The following is a 25,111-nucleotide window of genomic DNA, read 5'->3' on the forward strand; positions in this document are numbered from 1 at the left end:
GGTCTATCGCCATTTTGTTATCCACATCTGCTTTCCGGCTCGACAAACAGCGCTGGATTTTTCATCATAGCAGCCCACAAGATCCTCAAATCACTCCAATTTGTACACAGTAGGCAAGGTGAGTGCATTACCTACATAACACAACAGTTCATATGATGTACTTCGAAAAGATTGAAAATATTTTGCGTTGGAAAGACCGTCGACATGTAATTCTTGTGTGGTGGCGACTCCGTGAAAATGCATTGACAATAGACGGCTATTATTTACGACTAGAAAAAAAGTTAATGGTTTCGAAGTTGCTTGGGTTTTTTCGTTGGTGGTTTAGTGAGTTGTAGTCAAGTTTACAGCCATAGTTTGTGCAAGTGGTTTAACACACTTGTATGTGTTTGTTTCTTATTGATTTCAATCTTAATATACGTTGTTTGGTGCGTAATTTACCTTCGTAATAGTAAAGATTGTTTTCAAAATGCGTGCGGAAGTTACATTAGGCTGCACTGACCTTGCCTATAAACCAACTGCAGTATGTTAATGCTTTGTACATGTACGGTTTGCATTGGTATGTGGAAGAACGTAAACCGTGTAGTCATGGTCCAAAAATGCACTGCAGCCTGCCTGTGTGCGTACATAAAAGACCAACTTGTGTGTGATCTAGTGTTTTATGTACACACACAATGTACAGTATGCTTACTTATTATACACGTCGTAATCGTACTTCATTCAACCATTATTCAACGAAGGTAAAGGTTGCATGTACTGTATGCAGTTATCTTCGAAATGAAATATCTACTGTGTTTTAGTTTACGTTCGTTGAATTGTTTGGTAACAACATGATCTGTGCTTCGCTTAACACGATGTCAGAATGAAGTTAATTAATTTTAAAAGGTTCTTGGGAAACGGTTTACTCGTAAAATATACCCGAAGGGCGTACCCAGATTGACACAGGCAGACACGAAAATAGTGGCTTGACGTGTCTAGTTTTCCTGGGGGGGGGGGGGGGGCTATATTAAAATAGTTTGCATCCCCATGCTGGTCGTCGTGCTTTTAATGGGAACTATTTGTCTTTTGGAGCCTATCAATGTTTGTGGTTACATATTTTCCTCTTCTTCGTTAATGTTATTTTGTGATTTTAAAATCTAGAGGGCTCGAGGTGCATTACATTTTTCCGGCGATGTTTTTTGGTTTTTAACTTTTTAACGTTGCCTGAATAAATAATTATAAAATCCCAAAACTGTTGCCCAATATGTTGCGTTTGTGTTTTTACTATAGCGGTTAGCTCGTCCATGTGGAGAAAATTATTTGAAGTCAGATGGTTGGTTTATTAGTTATTCATAGTGGGATTTGGATTATGTTCTCGGATTTTGTTCTGTTACTTGCAATCTTTGTTTAGCTTTGACTGGATTGTTATGCAATATTTACACTATAAAATGTAAACAGAGATCAAAATTAAACAAATAGGAAGTGTTTTTAAACTATTTCACTGAATCAGCAATATAGCATATTCAGAGCCATGGTTGAAATGGCTTTCAAAGCTTTGTAATTCCACGCAGAATGATAAACTTTTCTGAACTTTGATTGGAAACAAGAACCTTGTTTTGTGCAGGAAACAAAAGAAAACAATTAACCTGGCATTTTGTTTATATATGAAGGGAACTTTTCAATTTGATCATAAGCAAATTGTACATGTAGAAATAATCTTATGTGCACACTTTCGTTATTTGGGTAACTAAAAAATATATATATATATTCATTTGTGAGGTGTAAAAGCATGCATATAAAAAAACAGTTTATCGTCCGTTTTTTTCCCAAAAGAGGAGGACGAGGGCTTTTTTTCTTTTTCAAAAATGGCCGCCAAGCATTATAATTCAAACTGGCCACCAATTCTTCAGTTAAAAGTCACCATTTACTTTGTTCTTAAAAGATAGTAATTAAGTTTAATGAGAAATACACTGACAATTTTGTCTTTTAGAAAATAAAGTGTAACAAAGAAAAAAAGTGATGCGGCCTAAAAAAAAAAAAAGGGATGAGGGAGGGGACGATCAACTGGTATTTGGCCTTATGCTGCTCGTGTGATTCACAGAATGCACTGTCACGTGATTTCAATTGAAACCCAACTCTCGGTAATGATACGTGGAATGAAATGCTTATTGATGACGTCATTAAAGGTTCATAGTCTACGTGCTCCCTACTTACATTCACGTTGAGCTGTTGATGTTATTTGTTTGAACCGGCTTTCTGAACTTTGTATTTAAAAAAAAAATTATATAATTCAATTCAATTTAATTCAATTCAACTCATGATGAATAATTTTATTTCCATACTCTCAAAAAAGAATAAAGACAGTTACATGTATTACGGAGTAAAGCAAAACATATCTTTAAGTAAGAGTAACCATAAATAAATAAATAGAGTACGGGGCCGTTTTGGTAAGCATGAGCTTGTAAAAAACAGGTTCCATGCAAAATGTTGAATCAGGTTTTCACTATTTTCTCGTGACCCAGATGGCCGATCGATCTCAAACTTCCAAAGGTTTGTCAGTTCATGTATGAACGGAAAGTGCTTAAAGTCACCTGGACGTGGTATTTTTTCAAAATAAAGCTTTTGCCACTTACATATGTGTTTTGCTGAGTGGAATGTGAATAAACAGTTAACTAAGGTTTTAAAAAGTTATTTCTTATGTTATTTACAAATTTAAGAGTAGACTCCGACCCGAGAGGGCGCTGTTCGTGACGTCAATCGAGACAGACCTTGCCTGCAATGCGTAGAGTAAACACACTTGCAAAGCACATGTACGGACCAAGTCATTAGTTTGTACGATTAAAAAAAAAAAGATTTTTCCCGGCAATGTCGACCAGGTGTATTGCTGCTGAATGCAGAAAAACACTTTTGGAAACGTACTAACTCATGACTTGGACGTACATGTACTTTCCACGCATCCTGTTTGCACGTGTGTTTACTATACGCATTGCAGGCAACAAAGTCTGCCTCGATTGACGTCACAAAAGGGGTAGGGGGAGTCAGCCTCCCAAACAACATTATATATTTTTTAAACATATAAATCGTGACAAACAATTACTAAAAAAAATGGTGTTATTGTTCTTAAGCATATACTCCTATGATTGAAAGAAAAAGAAAAAAAAATATTTCCAGGTGACTTTAATACACTGCCAGCAACTGTTTTGTGACCAAAAAACAATTCTGTAATGTTCCTTTAAATTATCGGTGAAGTCCGTGTGGAACTAAGTGTTCTAGTAGTAAAGTTTGATCAAGGATTTACCGGATCATTGGATTTGAAATGTTATTTTTATGTATAATGGATTTAAATCGTTATTGTCGTTTAATTTTGTAAATATTATGTGTATTAACCATTGTTTACTTTTTAAAGAACTGATCACCCAAACTGTATTTTGCGTCCTGTCCCCCGCCACAAAAAGACAAATGTTACGATGATACTACCTTTAAACTTGCAGAATGTTTGTTATGTCATAATAGAGTGTTGGGTCACACACAAAATCTGAATTGCGCAATAAAGTGCGCTATACTTTCAGAATAGTTATTCAATTTTAAAAAAGTGTTTACTCATGTATAATTATGTGACCGTAACTGTGCTGCCTTAATATGATAAGAATGAACTGTAACATAAACAAGTTCAACCTACTTTTATAATGCATGTATCATTGTTTGCTTCTATTATAGGCTATACAATGTGGTTTAGTGTTCGAAGTCTTGATGGGAAATAGCAGACTATACTAGCGTGACCTTTGACCAGCATAAAGTCTGTCTGCGAACATTTTATACACTGTTCATTTATGACCCTTTTCGAAACCACGGTTTAGGCTCTGGGTTCGGCCCTGGCAGGCTAGCTTGGCCTGCGGTTGTTTTGACAAATTGCGTGTGCTTTGCGTACGGGCTAAGGTTTTAATAGACGAGAGGACGGAGCCCGAAGCCGAATCTAAAGCCGAAGCCGTAGTTTCGAAAAGGGCGTATACGAATGTGTACCAATGATATATGTTCGCCCCCACCCACTGTTCGTGTTTTTTGTTTGTCATGACTGCATATTGAACAGTTCCCACGAAGTGCATTCACTTCACACCTGTGTGTAATTATTTAGTGTTCGGTTTTAATTGTTTTACCTTATGTTCAAAATCTCTGTGTGGGTTGTGGCGGTTATGTGTGCAGAAACCAGTGGTTTGAACTTTGACACGCGACGTTTCGATCAGTGTGCTCCAATCTCCAGGCAAGTGCTAGGCCTAGTTGTTCTTTTTTTTCAGAACCACAACTCGATTTCACCAAACTCTTCCGAACCTAGGATTAATCTTAGGACTTATGACGGGTTCAGTTCCGTATCCTTAGACATTAGGACGCATTGAACCCATCCTAAGTTAGGACGGGTTACTCGTCCTACCTCGAGTTAGGATTAATCCTAGCGTTTCGTGAAATCGACTGCATTTGTAACACTAAACCTTACTACATGTATTGTGTTTCTCCACTATACACATTTTAAAATTCTACACAATGTACAATCATGGAGGAAAAAAAATCCCCCATGGTACAATGTGCATGTATACTGCAAACTTTACTTCTTCATATAGATAGATTGTATTTCCACATTACAATCCTATATGGTGAGTTACTTACTCACGAATTGTGTTTTTTGCAAAACTTACTCAATCGATCCCCAACATACAAAGTTTCAAATCCTATACTCTGGTATTACTCTGCATACATGGTATTGCACACTTCTATACATAGTGTTAGCCAGAGGGGTGTCTGGGTGTCTTTTGGACATCCTGTTTTTAATTTGGACACCCTGTTTCATCTGTCATTTACATGTAAATTTATTGTAGGTGAACAATTTGGACACCCAGTTTAAAAATTTCCAGCAAATTTGGACACCCTTTTACCAAATCCTGGCTAAAACCTTGCTTCTATAGATTGTATCTCCACCATGCAGGGCTTAAAATTCATATTAATGTTGTTCATTGTGTTATTGATGGCAAGCCTGACTAAATTGTTTCCACCAATATGCAAATTTTCAATTCATCTTAATTTTTTTACTGGAAACTGCTTTTCATGTATTGTGTTGGGTCACATAAAACGCGGACTGCTCTTAAGTAAAAATTAAAGAGCAGTCCGCGTTATTTTTAATAAAAATTTGTTTTGTTCACTTGCTTTATGTGACAGTTAAAGACACTAGACACGTAATATTGTCAAAGACTAGTCTTCTCACTTGATGTATCTCAACATATGCATTTTTTGAGTAATTTCCAAGAGTGTCCAATGCCTTTAAAGATGCTGATTTCAGTTAAGGTCACCCCTGAATATGATATATTAGGTAATAGCTAGTTTACGTTTTGACTGTCGAATTATTAATAAAATTGAAAAATAAAAGTATTGGGGAGCAATATGTTTTTCAGTCATGGCTTTTAAGAAAACGGTTTCATGCCTCGATGATTTGGCGTTACGGTAATTTCCGCCTTAGTGTCGTCAAGGTTACAAGCCAGGCTTATCCTCCGCAGTATGGGCTGTTTCAACATAAAGGAACGCATTGTTGGTCTGCTTAATGCTGTAGCCTGGTATATTTATGCGTAGAGGCCTACATGTTTATTTATTTTTTGCTGCACTGTGACCATAAAGTTGGGTTGAATTAATTTCTAAAAACACACTAGAATGATCTAAATTCCTTTTATCACAATATTTCAACTTCAATGCTCGATTTTACAGTTGGAGTAGCCTATCCAATAAATGAACGTTGTCGGTATATAACGAAAATGTATTGTAAATGTGCTTTGAAAAAAATGCCCCCCCCCCCCCCCAGCTGTGAGATTTTGGGAGGGGTTCCAAAAAGCAGCGCTTAACAAGCCCATCATTTGGCCCGTTAAAATATGCTAGCTACAATCACGCATGGGCACAGACACGTTGAGACCCCTTGCATTGACCGCCATCGTTGATGATACGTTGATGGTTCTCATTGGCTGAGAGTCCTGCGCTGCGCATACCACTCCTGTATTTGTCCCCAATGTTTGTCATCAAAAAATGGCGGGCTATGACGACATGGGCAAACGCCATGAGCTGCAACTCCGAATAGGAGACTTTGGAACGCTAGGTGGCAGCAGACTCACCAGGTAAATGTCCATTGTTTACGTAGTTCTGAGCACGCGCACATTATCGAGAACAACTGATTTTACCTGCTAAGTCTGCTGCCACCAAGCGTTCCGAGAGTCCCCTACTGACGGCAACGGCTACTGCTAGAATTTTGCATCATAATGCGTTGAAGTGCGTCTTTAGCAACAGCTTTTAAGGAACACAGTCGTAGCCGTAGCTCTGAAGTAGCCGATTCGGATACGGACCCCCCCCCCTTTATTTTGCCCACATAGTACTGGCAGGAGTCGAATTCAATTCAATTAAATTCAATTAAAATCCTAAACAGAGTAATACAAATGCTCGCATCATACAGCATTTCACGAAGATAGTCCTAACTTAGGTCTATTCCTAAGACTCCTTTGACGAATTGAGGCTAGTCCTAAGTCGAGACTGTAAGACTTTGTCTTAACTCTTTCTGAAATCCACCCCTATTCACGTCATGTTTCAGGGGAAAGATGTTTTGTATACCTTCTGTGCCGTGGAGTGACGAAGGGTCAGTCTTGGCATGGCTATAGGGAGGTCAGCGAAACCACCATAGACCTAAACGGTGTCTGTCAGGCTTATGACACGTGTACATCCGCATGGTGGCCCTACTATGTGTTAGTATTGTCATAACATGTACAGTGCACGTAGGCCCTACGTGTTGTAATAACATGTACATGTACATGTTATGCCCTACGTTGGTATTGCAATATCATGTGTATGTTCATGTAGGCCCTACGTGTTGGCAATAACAAAAATTGTGTGGGCAATGCAATTTCTTCTTTTGGAGATCATTAAAGTGTTCTTATGTCTTATGTCTTGTGTACATGTTAGGCCCTACGTGTTGGTATTGCAATAACCTGACATGTACATGTATAGGTCCATACGTGTTGGTATTGCAATAACATGTACATGTTAGGCCCTAATTGGTATTGCAATAACATGTACATGCACATGTTATATGCCCTACGTGTTTGGTATTGCGAAAACATGGGTTAGCAATCTAGGCTCGATATTACAATAGAGCAATCACAAAGCAGTAAGATTTATCATGAGATGAGTTGTCAATATCGCCATAGTGATTTGTGACATCACACTTAGCGTATCCAATTAAGATTGATAAACACTTAAGATCGATCTTAGCTCTGTGTGAAATGAAATCACAGAGAAGAAAATCGGTCCCCATGGGTTTCCAGGCGGATGGATGTGGAAATAATACTTTGCAATATAACCTTGAAGTTGTTTGGTATAGACTTTTATCACGCTGCCACCATCTTTCTCATGTTCCCTGTCTCCAATAACAGTAATGAATGGTAACATTCATTGCGCATGGCACCAGACTATTATTTTGTCCAGCCTCAGTTTGGTTTTGTATCGTACAAGAACTGCATTTTCGTTTTACTTCTTTGTTTCTTTGTTTTGGCACGTTTCCAAATGTGTTTTAATTCGCAGACTGGGCATTCAGAATAAAGGAAATCAAATATTGGCTTTATTATTTCAGGTGATGAAAAATAGATACGTTTAATTGGTACATTTTTTTATTTAAACTCACAGTTGATGGACAAGTGTAGTTAAAGTGATTATTAAAATTGTCATTTCAAATAAAAAATATTTATAAAAGTGATGTTTGAAGCTTTGCGTGATGTGAATAATAAGAAACTATAAATAAAAGGAAAGTTGCTGGTATACAACCACAAATTCTCTTTATAGGCGTGTTGGCTCTGATATGAGCCGGTGTGGTCTCGACGTTGCGAACATTGTACTCTTCTCGTCTTTATTAAGAGAAACATGGTTTACCCGAAAGTTTACTATTATTTTTTATATTTTATTCGATCCCATCCCATGCAAGACCCTTAAGAGTGTAGAGTATCCGAAACATTTTTACTGTTCTTGAGGATTTACATTAAAGGCAGTGGACACTATTGGTAATTGTCAAAGACTAGCCTTCACAGTCAAAATATGCATAAAATAACAAACCTGTGAAAATTTGAGCTCAATCGGTCATCGAACTTGCGAGATAATAATGAAAGAAAAAAACACCCTTGTCACACGAATTTGTGTGCGTTTAGATGGTTGGTTTCGAGACCTCAAGTTCTAAATCTGAGGTCTCGAAATCAAATTCGTGGAAAATTACTTCTTTCTCGAAAACTATGGCACTTCAGACGGAGCCGTTTCTCACAATGTTTTATACCATCAACCTATCCCCATTACTCGCCACCAAGAAAGGTTTTATGCTAATAACTATTTTGAGTAATTACCAATAGTGTCCACTGCCTTTAATCCCGGATGTTCACTCACGGAAATACAAAACGGTCTCGAGTGTCTCAGTGCACCGAACAAAGAAACTGAAAACTGTGATAGAATATTCCAGAGAAGAATGCATGGGTTCAGAGTTCAGGGAAATACCTCACCAAAGCCAAACTATAGATTTTCTATCAACATGAACATTTCATTTTGTTTTAACATCTCATCTTACAGCCCTAAAGTTTATATGATTTGAGGCATTGCACGGTGAAAGTATCAATATATATTTGGTTTGCGGTAACACCGTGTGTGTATCTATACTTGTCAGGTAGATTTTTTTTTTTTTTTTTTTTTTTTTTTTTTTTACAGAGAACTGTCTGTCTATATTTTTCTTCTACCGCGGAGTAGATTTATCGGATTTTTCGAGAGACTTCTCAGTTCTGAAAAGAACTGTCCTTCTTATTAACTACTATCTGGGCGGAAGGTATAGAAAATCTGCCGGCACTTCACAACTTTAGCTTAGGATCGTTATTAACTGCACTAGCGCGGAGTGAGCCCTAAAGTTACTTTAAAAAAAAAAAATGAATTTACGATCACTTTTAACACACTTCGTCAGTATAAGAGATAGTTATTAATTTTGTGACAGATATCATTTTGCGACTCGAGGGACTAGATTTGTTCCAAAAATATTAGGTTTGATTTGTTTGTGTATGTGTGACTGCCGGCAAGTGTTTTGTTGCCGATGTTATCGGTGTAGATCTACTGTTTGCCCCACGTATTATGCGCTGCAACGAGGGCCAATGTCAGCACTCACGCCCATGCTATTCAACGAATTTTAGATAGAGAGAAACAGAACAAATGTTTTCAACATTTTCAAGGTTTTTGACTTTGTGGTTGTTGATAAAAGAGATCTAGTTTAATAAACTAAACCATTGAAATATAACGTAGCCGTAAGACCTGTTGTGGGAGCAGGTGCTGGTTTTGTGTATTATAAATAAATTCTCCAAACTCTGCAGTCATTTATCGTACTCTTGTGCTTGGTAGAACTGCAGTTGTACGGTTCAACACCCATGCAGTGATGCAAACTTATTGGTGTTCATTTGTAACTTAGTCTGGACGAAGAAAGCACAATGAAGTGGTATCATTTGAAAGGGTAAGCATAACGATCGTGAAAAATATATTGAATAAGTTGTGAACCTTTTGTGTGTCGTGTTTACTGTCAATTTAAAAAAGAAATGAAAAGTTGCAGCAAAATGGCGGTTTTTTTTTCTATGCAACTTGCGTAATTCCATTGAAGGAAGACGGATACTATTGTGTTGTTTTTCATAATATTATTAAAAAAAAAATGGTAAGGGAAAACATAAGAACGGTGTTTTCAGCAGCTTGCAAGTTGGCAAGTTGGTTGTGTCTTTTATGAATGTACTGCATGGATCCTTATGTTCCATGCACTATATGCAGATCAGTCGTGTAGGTCTACCTTTTTTAGAAAGTAAATTTCGTTTTAGATGGTTTAAGTAGAAAAACAAAATTGGTATCTTCAATAATATCTGAAATCACATTAACTGACTGTTCTCAATCTGTATTATGCATCTTGTTTAAATTAATTGTGCAGTATTGCAATATTTATGTTGTTATGTGTTGAATTGTGTAGAAAATTTGTATGACAGATTATATTACTAGTTGAAAGTCCTTATCAACTTTTACGTGAAATATATGTTATATAAAGGAATGGTCGACAGCAGTCGTCGTCACAAAGTGGTGTTCTTCGGTTAACATTAGTGCCCTGGTCATTTGGTCAATAACATCCCATTGATCTTTCTCAGCTTATTATTTAACCTTTATATTATGGGTAACCATAGCTCTTCGGAATACACTGACATATTTGTTGTTGATATCAAATGGTGTAACTATTAAAATTGCGCCTTGACGTACTAAACAAAAACGACAAGAGGTTACAAAGAGAGAGACTTATGATATTGTTCCCCTCTTTCGTTGTTATATATAGGGCTATAATTCTTATACAGCGAGTGGTCAAAACTGAGTATAACGTTGGTGCCATTTAAATACTAGCAAAATTCTGTTTACTCGAAGCACAGTTGAACAGTTGTATATTATATAGCGGTTTTTGCTTCGTCATGAAACGTGCCACCTTGTACACATGTTTTCGAGCATTCCATATTATAATATACAATTGACTCACCAGTGCAGAACGAGTCGATATCGCAATGTACGTCGCAACTATAGGTTTTTTATTAACTCATGTATTAAAAGTATTGTCATTTATTAACAGTGTTTGCCCACTGCAAATTTCTTTTCTGTATTCGAATTGGGTTTTTTGAAGGATTGAAACATTGGCTGACTTTTCAAAACTACTTCGCATCATTGGCCCATTCCCGAAGTATAGGTCTTATGTATAGAATAAATCTAACCAAATGATTTTTTTCCAAACATTCTCTTCGCTGATTAAACTGTGACTTGGCTATATGTATAAACTGTCAAGCTAGACGGATCCGAATGTGTAAAGCGCATAGGCGTTTGTATCTTGGGCCCAATTTCAAAGGCCCTTTTCGAAACCACGGCTTCGGCTTAGGAATCGGCTTCAGGCTCCGTTCTTTCGTCTGAAGCCCTGCGTACGTACGCAAGTCAAAACAACCACGAGGCCAAGCTAGCATGAGCCGATTCTGCCGAAGCCGTGGTTTCGAAAAAGGGCCTGTGCACCAACTATATCAAGCTATATACGGTTCCGAATTTGGAACTCGTCTGGTTGTCGTTTGTATCCTAGGCCCATTGTCATAGAAGTGCTTTAACAAAAATCTGATAAGATAACCAAACAAAAAGGGTTCTATCAGAGATCTCGCTGGTAACCTTATTCTGGTATAAGGTTAATGTTGTTGTGCTCAGCTGGTTTCTGTGCTTAAAGGCAGTGGACACTATTGGTAATTACTCAAAATAATTATTAGCATAAAACTTCACTTGTTAACCAGGGATAATGGGGAGAGGTTGATAGTATAAAACATTGTGAGAAACGGATCTCTCTGAAGTGACGTGTTTTCGAGAAAGAAGCAATTTTCCACGAATTTGATTTCGAGACCTCAAGTTTAGAATTTGAGGTCTTGAAATCAACCAACTAAATGCACACGACTTCGTGTGACAAGGATGTTTTTTATTTCATTATTATCTCGCAACTTCGACGAGCAATTGAGTTCAAAATTTCACAGTTTTTTTTATGCACATGATGAGATACACCAAGTGAGAAGACTGGTCTTTGTCAATTACCAACAGTGTCCACTGCCTTTAAACAGCTCTGGTGTAGTTGTTACATTACATGCGTGCATATCTGCTGCAGGCCCAAAGTTTTCGTCATAACCGGTACCAAAGCTTGTATAAACGCCTTGTGTGTAATTTTACTAAAAGTAACCCGTTTAGTTCCATCGTTCAAACGCATTTCTATGCCTATATAGGCTAAAAGAAACTTTCAATTTGGAAAAGACTTGAGTCTATAACGAACGTAGCCTGAGTTAAAGCCAGGTCCAAAATAGTTAAACTTGTTTAGCATACACCTACCTGAGTGCAATTCAGGGAAGTGTGTATATATGTCTAACAGATAATTACTTTATAATTGCGAACAGGATCGCAACTCCGAGTTAACGATATTGTTATTTTTCGGATTTCCTTACAGGTTTTATACCACCATGGAGGTGGTGCCGGATCGGATACGGCAGGATTTCCCGAAAGGACTCTGTTTCAGAGAGTCTAACATGACTGAAAACCTCATGGGTACGTGTGCATTATTGTTTGCAATACTGCATGGTGTATAATACTTAATGGCACTGTAGACACTATTGGTAATTACTCAAAAGAATTGTTAGCATAATTATGTAGAGATGTTGATAGTATAAAACAGTGTGAAAAACGGCTCCCTTTGAAGTTACGTTGTCTTTGAGAAAGATGTAATTTCTCACTAAAATGATGTTAGACTTATACTGCCCTCCATGCTCTGAAATGACCGCAACGTCAGGCAACTAATAATTAAACTAATTATTAAACTAATTTATTTTTAAAGGAGTGTGGGCGACGACAGTCATCAGTAAAGGTGCAACATTCGGACCTTTCCAGGGAGAAAAGAAGAAACTTCAAGATGTGGAAGACGATACTTACAGCTGGGAGGTAATTCAAATCTAACAATCCTAAAATTACAAGTTAACTTGCTTGAGCTTTTACACTGTTTCGGAAACTGCAAGTATAAGCAGATCATCAGAGTTCCGAATCTTGTAAATTATTATCGAATATGTATAAGCATTCAATTATTGTTGATCGAAAAAAAAGAAAAATAAGAGGGAAATGTATAAAGTGGTTGTTGCGTCCAAACATGTAGGCCATAGTTTTATGTTGATGGTAATGCACAAAGTCTGTACCTCATAAATTGTAACATCTTGGAAGTTCTGGGTCTAGAATAGGGGGGGGGGGACACACCTAGATCATAACCAGCAAGCCACACTTTAAGGAATTTTCGCATTTATTTAATCTCATCACTGACTATAAAAATATTATGACTGCGTGAACTTGTACAATAGACTGTTCTCTTAGACGTACAATTCTATTAACAAATGAAATAGTTTATTTATATCCACGAATCGTGTCCTAGAATATTAAAGATTTCTGTTTCTTTTTAATAATTTAATCCGAAGTTTGCCCTCTTTTTTTCTTGTTAAAGATTCGTGGTCCCAAGGGTCGGCGTATTTTCTGCATCGATGCGGCAGATCCAAGCAAAGGGAACTGGATGAGATACGTGAAGAGTGCACACTACTACGAAGAGCAGAACATCATTGCAACCCAAGAAAAGAAGAATATATACTACAAAGCTATGAGGGTATTGACGCAAACGTTGCTATTTTGGAAGTTTAATAATAATTTCTTAAAACCGATTACATTTAAGGGTACTGGACACTATTGGTAAATAAAATAATTGTAACCATAAAAACTTACTTGGTTACAAGCAATGGAACGCTGTTGATATTATAGCACATTGTCAGAAATGGCTCATTCTGAAGTACCGTAGCTTTTTAGAAAGATGTTATTCTTCCATAATCTTGCAAATTCAATGAGCAATTGAGTCAAAATTTTCACAAGTGAGAATAGTCTTTGACAATTACAAAAGGTGTTTAATGCACTTAAGAATGAGCCTGTGTATAACTCCGAGAATAATTGTTTGTTACAAACCGTAAATATTAGTATTTATACTTGTTTTGTTCCTCGTAGGATATCCCGGCAGGTGAAGAACTTTTATGCTGGTTTTCTACTGGATACATCCCCAAGGTATCACCAAGAAAGGGGGACTCGTCATGCCAAGACGAATCCACCGATGACCTATCCATCCAAGACTTAACCAAAGATCCATCCTCATCTGGACAAGACATATCCTATGATGATGAAACGTCTGGTAGGGATACGCCCATCCAAGACACGCCCATACAAGCCACATCCATACAAGACACGCCCTTCCAAGACAAGTCCACAAAAGGAGCCTCAATAGAAAATACATTGCATAATGACACGCCCCTTAAAGACACTACCATGGAAGACACGCCCTTACAAGACATGTCCACACAAGAAGCTTCAATAGAAGATACGTTGCACCATGACACGCCCCTTCAAGACACCTGGAACACGCCCACCGAGGAGGCAGAAATGATGCCTTTTGAGAAAGGACCGTTGGCCATTGCATTAGGAGGATTCCAGATATCCAACGTGGTATCACTAGCAAGTCCGGATAGTGTGATTGTGGATGATTCATCAGGTACGGTGGTATCTCAATTTGAATTGCTATTCTACAATAAAATACATGATTTGCTGTTGTGGTATTTCTTCTCATTTAGAATACAATATGCAACGAAATGTATAACGAGAATTGATAATTGTTATAATGTTTTCTGAAAAAGTAAAGCATTTCATGGAATAATGTTTCAAGGGAAGTCTTTCACCATTACCTTCTGTAAACAAAGCAAGTTGTTTGTAACTATGTGAGCTTTTAATGTTTTTTTCTGTTCAGAAAGTGTCCAGTATGGCTTTAAAACGTACCCAACTTAAACCATGGCCAACTTTCATATAGCTGCTTTTAATATCACAAAATCGGCTTATCACCATATACACGTAATTGTGCTTACGAGAATAAGGTTACCAGCCAAAATACCATGTTACATGTACAATTTGCGACTGGTATTCTGCTCATTTCTGCTAAGCAGCTTATGAAATAGGGCCCATATCACGTCATTAATGAGAAGTTTATTGTGCAAAAGTATTGTCGTTAGAAACCGATCACAAAGTTGAATACAAAAAGGTATCTCAAAGAACATCATTGTGAAGTTTTGACGTTCATTGTACCCACACATAAAATATAATTTTCCCTTTTGTTTCTGTGTTTTTACAGACCTCATGGAGTGCCATAACAACATGCCGATTTTGGAGAAAATCCAAGCGGAAGTCTCGAGCGGTACTGACGTCACAGCACCAATCTCGGTACATGTATCACCTCGATCCAAAGATACTACCCCATGTAGCTCGCCCCCATTGATATCGCCAATATACGCCAACATTCTCGAGGGTGCGAGTGTGCTTTACAATAGAAGAGCGAACAATACTTCAGTTGATCATACTGAAAACGAAGTTGTTACGGAAATTGGTAATGGTATTCCAGATTCTGTAGTCAGTGAGGTTTCCTTTGAGTGTATACAAAGTGAGAAGGATAATATGTTGGATGCAAGAAAGTTGGAGAGCAATGTTGGAGACGAGAAGAATGACAGCGAAGTTCCTCAGCTTTCAGTAGAGTCATCTGTAGCGCCACCAACGATGAAAACAACGCAAGAACTCTCCACTAACGTCCGGACAACTGGTTGTATGCTACATGATGCAAGAGACTTAACAAAGAAAATTGATTACATAGCAACGACCAAAGGCAAGAAAAATGTTCTTAAATGCTTAACTTGCTCGAATATTTACCCAACAATTGATGATTTGAAGAAACATTTCGTGAATCACATAAAGTTACCGAAACGAAGGAGAAGCATGAGACGGAAAGGTAGAAAGATGATTCTTTCAAGTAATACGTCACTGAATGATAATGGAGATCTAGTTCAAAGGAGCGACTCCAATAATGGTCAATCTCGTCCAACTGATAATGGTCAAGAATCATTAAGAGAAACTGCACCTCTTAATAATGCCCACCCAGCAACTAATGTTAAAATGCAGTGCGATTTCTGTATCCGTTCACTTGGTAATCCCGTTTTACTGGATGAACACGTAAAAGCACACCTTGCTAATTTAATACCGTACCAGTGTAAGATTTGCCATGTGGAGTTTGCCTCCCTGCCTGGTATTCATGACCATATTATATTATGCCACAGCCGACCGGAACCTCGGCCCAATCCTTCATTGGGAACCGACGGAACCGATGTCAGTGTAGCTACGTATCACGACAACACCACTCATCCAACATCATTCAAAAAGAAGCGGAGGTTGAAACGTAAATTCCCCACCAAATCAGTATTACAACAACCTCAGACGGCCCAGGACACTGTAATGAGTTCACCAAACACGTCACAGGAGATCAGGATCAAGCAGATAAGAAACCCCAAAAAGATCTACCCGTGTAGCATGTGTGACAAAATGTTTGCATCCCAAACTAACGTCTACCGTCACAAGCGGGTTGTTCATAAAGTCGTGGCCTTTGGAATGAGGCGAAGACGATCAAATAGCAGTGTCCGGCAGGCACGCGTTGATACGTCCGAGACGTCTGATGAACCGCGGTCAAAGGTTAAAGTTAACTCACGTGTGTCAAAGGTTAAAGTTGCCTCGCGTGCAGTCACTTCATCAAGTGATGTCCCCTCGACCGAAGACACTGCGTTAGAAAAGTGGAGTTGTAGAAGTTCACCACCAACTTCTCCGAATACCAACTTACATTCGGTGAAGGTTTATATGATAGGAGGGAAACGAGTTAGGCCCATACTACCGGCGCCAACTTTGTCATCAGGTGTTGATTATTCAGTCAATACTACGAGAAACAATCCAGCATCTCCCACTGCAAACACACATGACGATCAAAGACCATTGGCTTCACAGCCCCACAGTGCTCCTGACAACGTTATTGCTGCACAGCACAAAATCCGTCATTCAGATATGTCTTCAGTCAAGCAACCGATTGTGTCATTACATAAGATCCAACCCAACATCCCTGCTTTTGAATTTCCTAACAACGTACCTCTTGGTGTGAGACCAAGTATTGATGTCAAAGGTCAACCTGAACTCGAGGTGACACGTCAAGGAAATACGTCAAGGTACCAGATCCAGAGTGGCCGGTTCCAGGGAAATAACTCCCGCCAGTTTGCTGTGATAAGTCCACAGTATGCCAATGCGGCTGATGGTGTCAACCAAATGGTCCCATCTGCACAGAGTCTGCCGAATAATGCCTCTCCACAGCAAAGTCTAAATGCAATATACCCAACTTCTGTCAAGCATAAGAGAAAGAACCAATCGGTATCACCAACACAGTTTTCAAATCCTGTCAATGTTCTCGGTAATTCAGCAATGAAACCCCAACCATACGTTCCTATAGGCAACGATGTTAAACGAAGAAGCCAGCATCGTGAGGGCATCTATGATCAACATGGAGCCATGAATCTTGCCACAAAAAAAGAAGACGTCGAGAAAATTGACAATGATACTGCATTGGACCTGACTGTACATAAAAGAGGAGTTAAGTTTCCTCAGGCGATGCCTAAATCGAATATTGAGCTCTATCAAATACCGGTGCAAACCAATCCTCTAGACCTGAGCATGAAATCTGCTCCCACGCCCCATCCGACTTCACCTACAGACAGTGTCAATGAAAAAACAATTCCCAAACCGAGTCATTTATCAACGCAGTTATTGCGGGCTTTAGAAGTTGTGAACGCTCATGCAGCTATGCAGGTTAAAACACGAAATGTTGACGTGGAGAAATTGAACAACAGTCATTCACACGGCTCAAGTGAAACATTAATTCCGAGGCAATCAAAGACGGCTGTCACGTATGGAGGTAATGGGTTTTGTGATGAGTCTAACCCACAAGCCTCGTACGCACCAACACTACCGAGTTATGACGGTACTGCTTGTCCCCCAAACGAATCCCAGCACTTACTTCTGATGACACAACCTGCAATGGAGAAACAAGATGTCAAAGACGTGGGGTTTGTCAGACTTGGTGAGGCTCCTACTACTCAGGAAGATTCAGTCAAAACAACGATGACTGTGCCATCCAAACCTAAAACAATGAGGTTTGATTGTAACGTATGTAATGTTACATTCACCTCAATGAAGTTCATGACAGCACACGTCGTGGAGCATGCTGAAGAGTGGCCGTACAAGTGTGAGTTTTGTGTGTTCTTATTCAAAGATCCTAAAGATCTATGGCGGCACCGCTCGGATCTCCACCGTGTCCAGAAGATGTACGCTTGCACCCTTTGCCAGAGAGACTTTGTCTACTTTGACAACTTAAAGAAGCATCAAATTGATATACATGGCGTGAAGCAATGCGTCTACAAAGAGTTAGAACAAGGACAACTGCGTCCACAAAACTTCACTGATCCAGAAAAGGGTGTTTCCTTCCAAGTTCCAGACAGTACTCCAGAAGAGCAGCATTCCAGAACGTCTTTTCTTGCCCAAGAAATGAATAAACCCAACACCCTTAAGATTGGGCGGTTGACCATCAAGGGAACCTCACCCAGTGTATCACCAGCAAAGCCCAATAAATCTACCCGTAAACAGGTGCCCTTTAACCCCCAGCGGCATCATCCATTCGCTCGAGCAAGGCAGATTGGATACTTGAGTATGTTGGCTGATCCCAAAAACCATCAAACCCTCAGCTCAACACTCGTGAACAGATGCACCAAGTGTGAGAAGGAGTTTGACGTCATGGCCGATTTCCATCAGCACATATTAGAGTGTGCTGTCCAGGGTGCTCCAACAACTCAGACTGGTGCTCAAGAGGCCGAGAAAAGTCTGGTACCCATAGCTGATATCAGAAATACAAGTTCTCCTAACGAACCAGTTGTGGACAACGTCACTGGCGGGAAAAGTAAGCAGAAAACCACACAGCAGACTGGTGTTAGTAGACTTGCTACTAGTACTCCAAAACGACAACGCGCCAAACCAGGGTTAAAGATCTATAATCCTAAGAAGTACTCACGTCGCGAACCGGCAGCAAACATGGACGACATCCACACGTGTCACGGCTGCGGCAAGAAGTTCTACTTCATCAACAGTTTAGAGAGACACATGAGAATGTGTCCAAACAGGGAGAAACTGAAGCTGAATGACGTCACTCAAGTCAAGCAAACGACCAAGAAGACTGACAAAACTCTACTTAATTCTCAACACCAATGTCCTTTTTGTAAGCATCACTACACCTACTTAAAAAGCCTGAAGAAACACGTTCTCGTTTGTCAGTTCCGTCCGGCAGATATAGTTGATCCACTGAAAATAATCGAGGAAAATTATCAGAGACAACAAGAAGAGATTCTGAGGAACAAGCAGAGTGAAGAAGTTGTCGATGTTTCTAATACAAAACAGCGTGTGACAAGTGCTTCTAAGATCGATGGCAATCTCCACGAGATCGTAGAGGAGAAACAACCAAAAGACACCATGAAAATTAAGAAGAAGAAGAATAAGAAGAAGAAAAAGAAGAAAAAGAGCAAAGTTAAAGTGCACGGCAAGAAAACCGAACTACCAAAGACTTTGGCAGATTCAACAAATCAAGACCAAATACTACGCCCTGGACATCAAGATTCATCATCCTCAACTGTATCCTCGTTCTCTCTGAAGCTTAAACGGATCACGGGACCTGGTGGAATTCCTGTTGGATCGGATGAGTCAGAAGCAGGGGGGTTGACTAACCGTGAAGATACGAGGTGGTGTCTTTCTCCAAATAAGGGCAAACAAAGCAACGATGCAGCACAGCATCTGGATGATCCAATGAACGACGGGAAGCTAAAAAAATATCCAATCAGAGAACGGCATGCATCTACGTCATCCAGATACGAAGATCTTTCTCAGCTGGGTACGAGGTATCTCCGAGGACGGGGAAGTAGAGCCAGAGGGCGCGCTAGAGGGAAATCATTTTCTAGTAGCAGGGGTGCGAGTTACTCTACTGCCAGGGGTAGAGGGAGTGTGAGAAGAGGGAGTGGTCGGGGACGAGTTCGGAAAAGAGGTGGTCGAGGGGTTCGAGGTAAAATCGCATCATCACATCCGGGACACGTAAGCGATGACGTCAGTGGGGCAGAGGCGCCAATTAGTACGACCGTTTCCGAAGAACCTCGTAAAACTGAAAGAGCACATATGAGAGGAAGGGGTAGGCCCAGATGTAGAGGGGGATCAAGACGAGCAAGAGGAATGCGGAGAGGTGGAGCAGGGGAAAAGACAACAGTATCAACAACTCTGCCAAACAACCATGACGTTGCATCGTTCCCTGGTCGCGATGCATCTGCTGAAACGACGAGTTTACCCCAAGTTGGCTTCGACTCGCGGGAGGATACTAGGATTGAGAAGAACCAGGCTACCTTGGAAAAGGGATCCGAAGTTATCTGTGGTAAGAAATCACCAGTAAACATGGAGATGAACACAGTCAATGATAACAATGAAGATCATGCTACAGATTTTTGTAAAGAGATTAGAGAGGAACATGAATTGCCAGTTCCAAGTTCATCTACTCAGCTGGCAGATGGCCGAGAACATCTAGCCACCCCAATGCTGACCAAATCAGATACAATGGACTGTACAAGCAGCATAGATACAATGCCATTGGCGGACAGTGATCGGGTAGTTCCAGGCTGTATGGAACATTGATGAACATGACGCTGGAGGGCAGGCTTGGCTTGATGTCATTAAGAAGGCTGTTCATTTTGCATTCTTCATTATTTCACTATTGTTTAACATCTAAAATTGCGGCGTCACGACGGCAAAATGTCCAATTCATTACTTCATGTGACTGAAACTGGAAAGCATACAAGCCCAAAACAATGTTTTGTAAAAAAATAATTCAAGATAATCATCAATGATTTTTTCATGGTTTCAATGTCCGTTTTCGAAACCATGGCTCGACTTAGGCCTCGGCTTTGGCTTTGGCTCCTATCCGTTTGTACTAATAAGCATTGTACACTTTCGATACAGGACTTCAAATTACACGAAGCCAACGCCAATGTCAAGCCGTGGTTTCGAAATTTTCTATAGAGTGACGTGGCAGTATGTGTGCTCAAGCACGTGACGCGATTGATTTTGAGTGTACAAACATGACATCACATTGAAGAAGTGCACATTTTACGGATTTTTTCTTTATGGTTCAAATCCATAGTCTACAGTGATGTTATTATTCGAATTCTTCAGAAATATTCATCGTTTATTACGGGTGACGACAAGATATTTTGGTTAAAAAAGATTTATTCAAAGGGTCAAATTATTTTGTATCATGATTATAATATAAATAATATGCTCACTGTCGGCTTCCGTATGAATACGTCTTCCTGTATTTTACGATCTATCTCTACTAATGGACATTTAAGAGTTAATTTGCAATCAATGAAAACATTGTTTTTCAAGAGGAAGATGTGGTTTGATTTTGTTTTTTAGATCATTGTTGGAGAACATAAAACAATGTTCATAATTGGTTTTTGGAAGTGTAAAATCATTTTCAAATTGAACACATGTTTTCTATGGCATAGGCCTTTATGACGAAATGTTCTTTAACGCGTTTCGACATTCCCATCCCTTCGCGAAAAACAATATTGCGATGTGTAGGCCTATATTCATCAAAATTGAAGTAGTAACAGTGCTCTCGAGAAAACATCGATAATGACTATTGATGTATTGATTTATTGTAAATGGTATGAATATTCGTTATAAGTATAACGTCACACGTTAGTTTGCCATTTTGGGATTTTAAGAGATATTAAATTTGCATCGGGGATAAAGAATATTAATTTTGGTTTTTTACCCATGTGTGTTTGCACTGTATACTCAGTACTTTTCCGAGTCCTGTGATGCAAATTAATTTTAACATCTCTTTTTATCGTTGCGGTACCCGCTGCCAAAACATAGGATTCGAACTGCCTCCAGCTACCGGGCAACCTCGGTAGTCTAGTTGTTAAGACACTGCCCTAGAATTGCAAGGGTCGTGGGTTCGAATCCCACTCGAGTAACATGCCTGAGGTTTTGTTTTTTTCACAGGACTCGGGAAAGTACCGAGTATACAGTGCTAACACACATCGGTGTATGGGTAAAAACCAAAATTAATATTTTGGGATTTGGTGAGAGCGTCTAATAACTGCATGCACGTTATCTTAAATTGCGCACTGCACAGTGTAAGAAAAATGTGGCTCTCGAAAAAGCGCAGCCAATATTGACATTGTGTGACCCAAGAAAGCAGCTGTCAGACCTTTGCGCATTACAGTATTTCAGTTGGAATGATCATTGGTATACATAATGGTAATACCTCAAGGTATGTGATTATCGAAAATTAGGTTTCACATCAAAATATTGTTGACGATCATTTTCAAATAGTTCATACTCTTTAGTCTTAGTTGAACGCCTAGTAGGTTATAGTAAAAGTTTATAAAGGATATTAACAACATCAAATATTTATAAGTGCCTTCATATATTACTACAGAACGGTCTTATCAGTTTACAGAAGTTATTTGACGTTTTATTATATTAATAACATAATTATTTTAGTTTTAAAAAGTTCATCACTCAACTATATAAAAACAGATATGCAACTTAGTGATTTTGTTGGTTTTAGTCAAAAGTATAATGATGTATTTGTTATGAGTGACATATAAGTCACTCTATCATTAAAAATGTGTTTCTCTATTCAAAGTTCATTATGTCTAATTTGGAAAGACAGAGTTATAGGATAATGGTTTTGAGCGATATGTGTGTTGGTCAAAATAATGACGTCACGCCTGGTGTATTTTGTCAGCCGGAGATTCTTGCCCCCTCATGGGAAATAATTAAAGGCAGTGGACACTTGGTTATTACTCAAAATAATTACTAGCATAAAACCTTCCTTGGTGACGAGTTATGGGTAGAGGTTGATAGTATAAAACGTTGTGAGAAACGGCCTTCTCTGAAGTGACCTATAGTTTTTGAGAAAGAAGTAATTTTCCACGAATTTGATTTTCGAGACCTATCTCAGAATTTGAGGTCTCGAAATCAAGCCTCTGAAAGCATACAGCTTTCGTGTGACAAGGGTGTTTTCCTTTCACTGTTATCTCGCAACTTCGACAACCAATTGAGCTCAAATTTTCACAGGTTTGTAATTTTGTGCATACATTGAGATACACCAATGAGAAGACTGGTCTTTGAAAATTACCAATAGTGTCCAATGTCTTTAAGAGAGGGGGTGGGGGCAGAATATCAGCGGAGACAGAATCTCCTGACACATTGGTTCGAAATTATTCTGAATCCAGGGGCCGATTTCACAAAGAGCCAAGATCATAACTGCAAAACAATCGTAGTTGCTTAGTGTGATGTCACAATGCAAATCACTGTGATTTATTTCTACCCCCATGGAGTGCATTTTGGCGGGGCCCCAACCAGAAACATTGGTCATCGGTTGCGCGTTTTCGCGTGTAGTGCGGTGACGATGCTGTTCAGACCAACCGGCAACCGACTTGTGGGCTCGGTTGGGCTTTGGTTGGGGTCGCCAAAGCGCACTCATGGTTATACTGACAATTTGTCTTACGATGGATTTTATTGCTTTGTAAAATCGACCCTGGTCCCGTTGGGTCTAGTGGTCAGTAGTCACCTGGAACCGGTGTCAAAATGGCCCAAAAGTGGATACAACAAATAGCGAATAGTTACCGGGTCGGCCTGACCCGATAATGGGTTTAAGCCCCAGTGATCAGGCCCAATTTTACAGAGCTGCTTGCGCTTACGCAGAAAACATTGCTGAACTATTTTCTGTTCAGCAGAAATGAGCAGGATACCAGTCACAAATTTTACACGTGACATGGCTGGTAACCTTATTCTGGTAAGCATAATCTTGAATAGCCAAAACAACTCTATGAAATTGGGCCAAGGAATTCAGTCATTACTGATTCAGAAGGTTTTAGAGAGTTGACTTTTTATGGCAGGGCGTGTTGTCTTGACACCTTGTATATTTATTTATTGATTTATATCGGTTAATTTGTTCACCAATTGCGTTTATAACCAGTTGTTCCTCTTTTCTTGACGCATAATTATTTGTTGACCATCTGAATCAGATGTGTCAAGTTCGTTTTCTTTTTTAAATTCGTTAACATTTTTGTTGTGTAATTTTACCGTTTGTTCCATAAATTCAAATATATTGTAGGCCTACTCAATTCAGTAAGATTAAAACAGTCTCTGTTTTGTTTGTTACAAGGTTCTATGGCGTTGTGCTGATTGCTTTATTTGTGGAGAATTCGTTCAAGGTGTGCTATGGTTCTAAGATTGAACAATCCATTTAAATTTCTTTAGCTTTAAAGACACTGGACACTATTGGTAATTGTCAAAGACCAGTCTTCTCACTGGGTGTATCTCAAGATATGCATAAAATAACAAACCTGAGTTCAATTGTCGTCGAAGTTGCGAGATAATAATGAAAGAAAAAACATCCTTGACACACGAAGTTGTGTGCTTTCAGATGCTTGATTTCGAGACGTAAAATTCCAAATCTGAGGTCTCGAAATCTAATTTGTGGAAAATTACTCCTTACTCGAAAATGTCGTTACTTCAGAGGGAGCCGTTTCTCGGAATGTCTTATACTATCAACAGCTTCTCGATTACTCGTTATCAAGTAAGTTTTTAAGCTAACATTTATTTTGAGTATACCAATGGTGTCCACCGCACTATATAGACACGTTTTGGAATTAGGATTTGAAACTTAGCATGGTGGGAATACGATATGGACAAGTTTGCGGTAACACCGTGTTATGATTATCTTTCAATGAGTTGGGTGGTTCTGAAAAAGAATTCTTTGGTTTCAACTCGACGTTTCGATCAGTATGCTCTGATCGTCTTCTGGAGAAAGCTGCTTTTTGCTGATCGAAACGTCGAGTTGAAACAAACGGTTCTTTTCAGAACCACCCCAAACTCATTGGTGATAGTCATTACATGGTGTTACCGCAAACCTTTCCATACTAACGTTTGGTAATTGTCAAATATCACTATCTTTCACTTGGTGTATCCCGACATACATAATGCATGAAATAACAAATATGTGCAAATGTCGATTCAATTGGTCATCGAAGTTGCAAAGGAATCTTCTAGATGCATAATAAAATGCTTCAGGTCTGAAGTATTGAAATATTTGAGTGAGAAATTACCTCTTTCTAAAAAACTGCATTTTTTTCAGAGAGAGCCGTTCTAAAAAGGTTGTATACTATCAACAACTGAAACAACTTGAGATTAGAGCCTATTATTTAATACAGCTTGGCTGCTTTTTACATAAATCGTAATATTTTACACAAACTTTTTCCACCCATTTTTTTGTTACCATTCATGTTGTGTGTGTACCCGTCGTCTTTATCATGCGGATAGAAGACGGTAAAAATGCGACTCACACCATACCACCCACAAAGGGACACACCCATTCCACTAGGACGGTCGCTGGGACAGCTGAAAGCTGTCGGTGAGGGCGCTGCTGTCGGGTTACTTGGAAGAAGAAGTTATTTTGGAAGCCACTAAAATGCAATTATAA

The 25,111-nt window shown here is 39.1% G+C and overlaps 2 protein-coding genes across 2 annotated transcripts in view; one reads left to right on the forward strand and one right to left on the reverse strand.

Annotated features, from left to right (window-relative positions):
* On the forward strand, positions 1-23,783 carry LOC139950726 (uncharacterized). The gene is made up of 6 exons (XM_071949516.1): positions 1-118; positions 12,047-12,144; positions 12,431-12,534; positions 13,082-13,237; positions 13,627-14,164; positions 14,795-23,783. The coding sequence occupies exons 2-6, from the start codon at positions 12,060-12,062 to the stop codon at positions 20,239-20,241; spliced, it is 6,330 nt and encodes a 2,109-aa protein (XP_071805617.1). The 5' UTR covers positions 1-118; positions 12,047-12,059; the 3' UTR covers positions 20,242-23,783.
* The window catches only part of LOC139950732 (uncharacterized), a 157,915-nt gene that overhangs the window by 54,351 nt on the left and 78,453 nt on the right, over positions 1-25,111 (reverse strand). The window lies entirely within an intron of this gene.

The sequence above is a fragment of the Asterias amurensis genome, chromosome 18 (assembly GCF_032118995.1).
Source record: "Asterias amurensis chromosome 18, ASM3211899v1".
Taxonomy (NCBI): Eukaryota; Metazoa; Echinodermata; class Asteroidea; order Forcipulatida; family Asteriidae; genus Asterias; species Asterias amurensis.

Bases quoted from the DNA above. Each gene is read 5' to 3' on its own strand.
- LOC139950726 (XM_071949516.1), top strand. From the start codon at position 12,060: ATGGAGGTGGTGCCGGATCGGATACGGCAGGATTTCCCGAAAGGACTC. The intron at 13,238-13,626 runs GTATTGACGCAA...TGTTCCTCGTAG, and splicing joins TATACTACAAAGCTATGAGG to GATATCCCGGCAGGTGAAGA. The intron at 14,165-14,794 runs GTACGGTGGTAT...GTGTTTTTACAG, and splicing joins GATTGTGGATGATTCATCAG to ACCTCATGGAGTGCCATAAC.